The 8405-nt window shown below is 40.5% G+C and overlaps 1 protein-coding gene across 1 annotated transcript in view; it reads left to right on the forward strand.

The window, feature by feature from the left end:
• Positions 1–989: 989 nt before the first annotated feature.
• Positions 990–8405, forward strand: part of LOC107691673 (relaxin receptor 2-like) — a 45328-nt gene continuing 37912 nt past the window's right edge. Inside the window, exon 1 of the mRNA XM_016490430.1 lies at positions 990–1256. Within this exon, the coding sequence (XP_016345916.1) occupies positions 1169–1256 (88 nt within the window). The 5' untranslated portion in view covers positions 990–1168. The remainder of the gene's footprint in view (positions 1257–8405) is intronic.

Consider the following 8405-nt stretch of genomic DNA (forward strand, 5'->3'; position numbering starts at 1 on the left):
GCTTGGCGCTTGCACTCTCAGACGTGCATTCTCAGGCTTGCACTCTCAGACACTTGCACTTCCGCTAGCGACGTCACTTGCAGTCTTTTTTATTTTTTATTTTGTTCTATTTATTGATTACTTTTTGTTTGAATCTCTCAACATTTTACAACAGTATAGCCTATATACTATAACAGTATAGTATTTTATTAACAGCTGCAGCCAGACCCTTCTCCAATTTAGAGCTAAATCGTGGCTACATATAGACCATGTCATGAAATGACACTTATATCTTTGTAGATATTATTGACACTGCGAACATGATGGGATATCAACCATCTCATGCGCTGCCTGGCCAAAAACTACGTTACAGTGAATCAGGTTTGACTATAAGTGGGCCACAGATATCCGCTCGGACTACGAGCTAAATCGTGGCTACGCTCAGGCTACGTATTGAACATGTCAAAGAAATGAAACCAAACACCCTGTAAACGCTGTTGACTTTGCTTACACGATGGAATATCATATATCTCACAAGTTATTTTGCCACAAAACGACATGAAACCAAATTCAAGGTTATTTGGGCTAGAAATGGCTTACACATAGCCGGACTATATCGGGTCTATACTTAACTGAGACGTTGAAATGACGGCTATTGCTTGCTGGGCTCTTTCTCCGCAAATTACTCAATAAAGCGATGTAGCCTATATTTTAATTAAAAAACGAACCTACTTAAAATAATACTTTACGTAGGCCCAACAACATTTTGATTTTGTTGAAACGTAATTTATTTTTATTCATTTTCGGCTGGCTTTGTGCGGATGTTGTGTGTCTCCAAAAACCCATGCTCTCATTACTGATCACAGAAATATGAATTCACGTTCTCACGAAAGTGTCAAATGAATACAACGACCTCTAGCTTTTCTATGTACGTTATAATCCCTCACTACGCGCGTCAGCGACGAAGCTCTCAATGGATCATGTCGAGCTCAGCTCCAGCAGAAGGGCGATCGGTGGAGTTCATCACGCCTCTCAGTCCGCTGGAAGTGACAGAAACGGGACCGTCCGTGCGCTGCTCCACCGTTCATCCTCATGAAAGCGACAAACGCGCATCTTCCTTTGGAAGCAGTGTGATTTGAGAATAGGCTGGGTTGTTCATGCTTTTGGAGGATCGCTGTGAGGCTTCACAATGAAATCCTTCAAATATCCTTCAAACACTCTCCTGGAATTAACCGTCATTTTTCTTCTCATTCAGAACTCCAGGATGGAGACCGAAGGTAAGATCTTTGCTGGCACTTAATTACCGGTTTCGTTTGTGAAATGTAAAATTCAAGCGGTGATCTTTCACACAGCATTTCCCTAATTTTCCTACAAACTTTTACTCATTCATCCCTCAGATTTGCTAAGCTCTTAAAATGCTAGTAGTCATTGTTAATGCAGCTTGTTCTGATGATTTATTTGAAGTTGGATTTCTGTATTAATCAAATTTATAAAGAACGAAATCGCACGCTATATATATATATATATATATATATATATATATATATATATATATATTTTTTTAACACGGGTTCTTTGACTTGAAGAACTTCTATCAGATAAAACAAAACGTGGCACAGTGAGGGGTTATCTATGCGTATCTACACACTTTTGGTTTGGCTACAGGTTGATTTATCGCAGTTGGTTGGTCACTCAGGTGCTTCCTTCCGCACAAAGTCCAAACTGAATTTCGTCTTACAGCCAGTGCACACTGCGATTCCTGGCACAGGATGTCAATCAGACACTACAGGTGTTGAAAGTCACATTGTTATCAATCCAAGTAAAGAAAAATAAACTGAACATCTGTGAGCGTGTAGGCTATTTTAAGTGGACGTGACAAGAGTTGATAAAAAGCAAACGGGCCAGTGCTTGCAGAGATGTGCCTCACTGGTGTAGTTTCAGTTTTGTATAAATTAAATTTATTTTCAGTCTTGGTAACTTACTTTATTTATTTGTTTAGTCTAGAATTTATTACATTGAATTGCAATAGGCTAGATGTGTTTTTTTCCCATTTCCATTTAATTTATCTAGTTAAATAAATCCTTTAGTTTTGTTTAAGAAGATTCGAGTTTTCATCTGTTAGGATGGTATGATTTGTTGAATCCCATTTCTGCCGTTATTATATCCTCATGTTCTTTTGAAATGTACTTTACGGTCTTAACGCTTGCATCTTTTACTTAACGAAAGCCATTTATTATTGAATTTGTATCCCGCCTGTAAAAAAGCCATGTTCAGTTCATGTTCTTTATATTAAAAGGGCTGTACAGCGGTCAGATTGGTCATTTATTCATTGGGTAGGCGTGGTTTATTCAGAGATTGCGCGAGAGTATCGGAAGGGAGATGGCTGAAGTTCAGTCGTGACGGAGAGAATCAGAAGGTCCCGCTGTCGCATATGAAAGTCGTGAATTAATCCGAACTAAGATGTCATCCTGCAGCGATTTCACGTTGTGAACTGTAGGGAGAATATTTGTGATCTTGATCGACGGCTGATGGTGCGTTCCCGTTAATAATCTCTCGCCTCGCGAGGATTTTGAATGTGCGTCATTAAAGACTGTGAGTGTTATTTTAACTGTTCATATGATTTTCGTTGATATACTGCTGTTAAGTTATATTTTGTTTAATACTAAAGTATGATTGTTTATTATGTGAAATATTGTGCTAATTGTGACAAGTACGATCGCCATTACGGAGCTGTCTGTGACTCAGCAATTTTCCTTTGAGCTGTTAGCATTAATTGCACATTTCGTACTTTCTGTTACTAATTAGTTTCATTTGTGTATTGTAGAACCACACTCAAGAATTATACACACCACACGAACAAGATCCGTTTGCAGTAACAAACATTCATAGACATTTTGTGGACCTTTGCATTTATTCTCATCGGATATTGTGCATCAGTGGACCCGAGACTACAGCTCAACGCCCAAGTTCACTGTTAACCATACATCTGAATGTTTCCTGCGACTGTGAAAATCAACCAGGACTGTTGTTGGACAATGTTCTTCCTGATGACGCCTCTGAGTCCTTTAAGTTCTAAATACTTTTGGATCATCTTAAGTTGGAAGATGCTTTGCTTGTCACTGACTCCTATAGTCACAGTCGTACTCCATTCATTGACACAATGAGAGCACTCACTGATATGTATGGGCAGCCACATCAGTTGGCATTACAAAGGATTACGAACCTTATGGACGGGCCCAATATCAGGAGTGGGGATGTGAAGTCTTTCAAGGGATTTGCCCTTCGGGTCCGAGCACTGGTTGGGATGTTGAATCAATTAGGTAGCCCAGGTTGGACTGAACTGAAGTGTGGCTCACATGTTTCTCGCCTCTTAGCTAAGTTGCCACACGACCTAAGAGCTAATTTTAAGAGATTTGTTAACCCTCTTCATACTCCAATCCCAACGCTGCTGGATTTCGCAGACTGGCTGGAGTACGAGGTTCGTGTGCAGGTTGAAGGAACCCAGTATGGCGCCTATCCTGAACATGAGAAATACAGTGCTCGCAAAGTCAAGCGAACTGGCTTTGTGCCCCGAAAGCTGACTACTGTTCTTCATGGCGGAGAGCAGAGAGTAGGAGCAGTAGAGAATCCGAAGGCTGGACAAGCAGACTCAAACAGACCACAGGAGAAGCCTAAGAAGTATTGTCCGTTCTGTGACACAGTTCAGCACTACATGAATCAGTGCTCCAACTTCAAACTCTTAACTAAGGAGCAGATTGAAAGTTGGATTAGGACAGGCAACAGATGTTGGCGCTGTGGACGAGGGCATTCATCATCCAAATGCACATTGAAGGCAAAGTGCAAAAGATGTGAGAGAAGGCATCTCGATGTTCTCCATGATGTTAATGCCAGCACAGATATACAGAGTAGAGGCAACATCAAGCTGTCAGAGAAACCCACAAGCACAGTTAGTCCCGCCGCTCAGACCTTATATCTAGATCGGCCCACAAGTAGTAAGCAAGTGCTGCTTAAGTTAAGTCGAGTCATTATTCAGAATGGTGACAAGTCACTGGAAACCTATGCTGTGCTAGACAACGGATCTGAGCGAACTATCTTGCTGAATGAAGCCGCTCAACGTCTAGGCCTTCAAGGTGAAATGGAGGATCTTGCTCTTCGTACAGTAAGACAAGAGGTGCATACCATTCATGGAAGATCTGTATCCTTCTCCATCGCTCCGGTTTCGTACACTGACAGATCGTACCGGATTAAGGGTGCATTCACCGCTATAAAGAGTTAAATCTGGTTCAGCATACTTATCCTATCTCCGATTTGCAACGGAGATACCGCCATCTTCAAGATTTGCCTTTACATGATGTCAACAGAGCACAGCCCTTGGTGCTTATTGGATCCGACTATCCACACTTAATCACGCCTGTGGAGCCAGTCAGATTGGGGCCCCCTGGAGGACCAGCAGCAGTTCACACAAAGCTTGGATGGACATTACAAGGTCCATCGAGGCTTCTTAAGCCTTACTTACAGCCTCAAGTCGAGTTCCAGATCGTGGTACATACCACATCATATGGCCCACCACAACAACAAGGACTGTATGGCGTTCAATTGCTCTTTCGAGTATCAGGGTCAGTCCCTGAAAGAGCACCTTTTGCCAGGCCCTACCTTAGGCTCAAGCCTATTGGGAGTTCTCCTCCGCTTTCGAGAATATCCCGTGGCCTTTTGCAGTGACGTGAAGGGCATGTTTCATCAAGTCCGTCTCCTTGATGAAGACAAACCCTTCCTCCGATTTCTGTGGCGCCATGGCAAGACCACTGAACCAGCAGTAGTATACCAGTGGGAAGTTTTACCTTTTGGTACTACTTGTAGCCCCTGTTGTGCTACTTACGCACTGCAGACACATGCGCAAAGAAATCTCGAGGCTACCGATGAAGTACGTCAAACGGTTGAGCGCAGCTTCTATGTAGACAATTGTCTAAAGAGTGTCCCAACTGAAGCTCAAGCGAGCAAGCTGGCAAAAGGGCTGCAAACCTTTGGGTTACGTCTCAAGTGATGTGGCAGACCCAGATCCAGTAACACCAAATTCCTTGTTGATGGGGCGGCCTGACTCCTCTTTGCCTCTGGTGGTCTATCCAGATATTGAGCTACTCAGTAGAAAACGATGGAGTCATAGTCAAGTTCTAAGCGATCATTTTTGGAAACATCTTGTCCGTGATTTCTTGCACACTTTACAGTCACGGCAGAAATGGTACCGTGAAAAAGAGAACATTGCAATCGGTACTGTTGTACTCTTTGTTGATGAGCAGCTTCCGAGAGCGCTCTGGAGAGTAGGCACTGTTTCTTCTGTCATTCCCAGTTCAGATGGGAGAGTCAGAACAGCAGTGGTCAAAGTGAAAGATCATACATACACCAGACCAGTGGCTAAGTTGATCGAATTGCCAACGTTGCCCCCAGATTCAGAGAGTATATCATAAACAATACTACCGTCAAATTTGCATACCAAATTTGGGGGCGGCTGTAAAAAAAGCCATGTTCAGTTCATGTTCTTTATATTAAAAGGGCTGTACAGCGGTCAGATTGGTCATTTATTCATTGGGTAGGCGTGGTTTATTCAGAGATTGCGCGAGAGTATCGGAAGGGAGATGGCTGAAGTTCAGTCGTGACGGAGAGAATCAGAAGGTCCCGCTGTCGCATATGAAAGTCGTGAATTAATCCGAACTAAGATGTCATCCTGCAGCGATTTCACGTTGTGAACTGTAGGGAGAATATTTGTGATCTTGATCGACGGCTGATGGTGCGTTCCCGTTAATAATCTCTCGCCGAAGTTTGCCTCGCGAGGATTTTGAATGTGCGTCATTAAAGACCGTGAGTGTTATTTTAACTGTTCATATGATTTTCGTTGATATACTACTGTTAAGTTATATTTTGTTTAATACTAAGGTATGATTGTTTATTATGTGAAATATTGTGCTAATTGTGACGAGTACGATCGCCATTACGGAGCTGTCTGTGACTCAGCAATTTTCCTTTGAGCTGTTAGCATTAATTGCACATTTCGTACTTTCTGTTACTAATTAGTTTCATTTGTGTATTGTAGAACCACACTCAAGAATTATACACACCACACGAACAAGATCCGTTTGCAGTAACAAACATTCATAGACATTTTGTGGACCTTTGCATTTATTCTCATCGGATATTGTGCATCAGTGGACCCGAGACTACAGCTCAACGCCCAAGTTCCCTGTTAACCATACATCTGAATGTTTCCTGCGACTGTGAAAATCAACCAGGACTGTTGTACTCATTGTTTCTCCCTGCATAATTGCAAGATTGTGTATACTTGATGTCTAAATCCGTTGTAACTATTTGTTTTCAGTTATTATTTGTGTAGGCCTACGCTCCTTATTTGGATGGTTTATTTGCACTTATGTGATCTCTTTAAATCATGAGTATGTGAGTATATGGAGTTGATCTCTTGATACTCAGCCTCTAAAAGAGTAAATTGATAAACCTGAGATACAACTGCCTGTTTCATCACTCTCTTGGTCACTGGAAATCACTTGTAGTAACTGACACTCTTAAGGTGATTTAGTACCGTAACAGCAACCAACGCATTCATACAGTCTCTAATACACCGCCATTATGTCATAAAATATGCAAAGACATTTCAGAAATGTTACTGTTATTCAATATAATATTGTGTTTGGAGTAGGGGGAAGGATAATTGGCTGGAGTGAAATACTACAGTGACATTTTGCATTTGAAAATTAAGTGCATTCATCTTTTAATAAGTAATACAAACAAACATAGATAAGTGAACTCAGTTTTTATCTATGTCTTCATACATCCCACTCAGATAAGTAGAATTAAATAAGCTACGGGCTGTTAGAAAGAGGTGAAATAAGGTGGCACAGATAAACAATGCATGGTTGCCATGGTGCAGAGGGATCTTGTATCAGAGGCTTTATTCAGAAGAAGACTATGCCATTCCAAAGCAACATAAGAGTCAGGTAGTAGATGCCTTGTTTTATTTAACAAGAATGAAAATTATGCTGTAATGGATGCAGTTTATTTCATGAGCTTTTTTTTATTAATCAAAAACAATGAATTTCAGGGTGAATTCGTAAAACGTCTCACACTATGTAAATTGTCACATGCAGTTTAGTGGGGCAATTTACAAATGGATTTATGAATGATTTACAAAGAAATTCAAGCTCATGTTTGTATCTTGTCAGTCATTCGGCCTAGAACAGAAAATACTTTAGAAAAAAATCCAATGTAAATTTTGACAATACGCTAGTGCAATTCATTGTACATCAGACCCTCATGACCTTATTTAATTTGTGTTTAATTAAATATGGCATCTACCCTGACCAAGGTTATGTGGTTCTCTGGTGATCAAAAGCCTTCTTAAATATAATTTACAGGTGCTTTGGATCAGCATATTTGTTTCTTCTTTAAGTGACAGTTCTAAAAGATCTTTGATAAACTTTTATACGAAGAAGATAGAGGTTACTTCTATTGCATCAGACTTTTAAAAACTTTCTTTGGATCTAATTTGAACTTTTATTGTGAAGAGTGTCAGGTTTTTGTTCCATAGCCTTGTATTTGAAGTACCTTTGCTCAAAGGCAAAATATTATATGTTTGCAATCCCAAACCTGTCCAGGATTTGTTCTGTCAATCAGGGAACACTGATTACCGCTAACACACTTTGATATCAGCATCTGACCAGACTTAAGTTTTGATTGATTCCTCTTTAAGAGCAGAGAAACCCATTTATGGAAGCATCTGCATTTAATTTCCATTTTTCTCTCTTTCTCAGCTAAAAGGAATGACAGGTTCACTGGGGTTTATCTGACACTGCACTTCAAAAGGCCAGTGTCGTAGACCTGTGCTGTAGACAGCAGATTGACTGCAAATTAAGTAATATAGGAGTCTCTTTATTTGGTTGTTCATTATGTACATGAAGGCTCAGTTATGACTCTGTTATGTCCTGGTTATAGGTAGGCTATACATTGCTCTTGGCTCGCTATTATACCTTAAACAGATAGACAGTGTTGTGTGGCCCTCATTGGTATTGAGATTATTTGAGACAGGAGTGTTCATTTCACTGTGGACAAGCCTTAACAAATGAGCACCTGCCACCATATGCAGGAACCCAGGCTCATTGACTGCGTCTGTGCGGTGTTATGGCACTGCCGACTACCATTATCATTGTATTATACCTCAGTTTTCACTTATATGTCCCGTGTAAAACCTGTTCACACAGTATCAGATTGTTATGTATGTGCTCTCTTCTTTTTCTCTTTAATTTTGGGTCTGTGCTTTTCAATTAGTTGCTGTATAGCAATATACAATATAATTTTTTTTGGTACAATTTTCCAGCTAAAAATATCTGTAGATGTAGATGACAGAATATGTCAGATAATAACTG

This window comes from Sinocyclocheilus anshuiensis, unplaced genomic scaffold (genome assembly GCF_001515605.1).
Source record: "Sinocyclocheilus anshuiensis isolate Anshui unplaced genomic scaffold, SAMN03320099.WGS_v1.1 scaffold186, whole genome shotgun sequence".
Lineage (NCBI taxonomy): Eukaryota > Metazoa > Chordata > Actinopteri > Cypriniformes > Cyprinidae > Sinocyclocheilus > Sinocyclocheilus anshuiensis.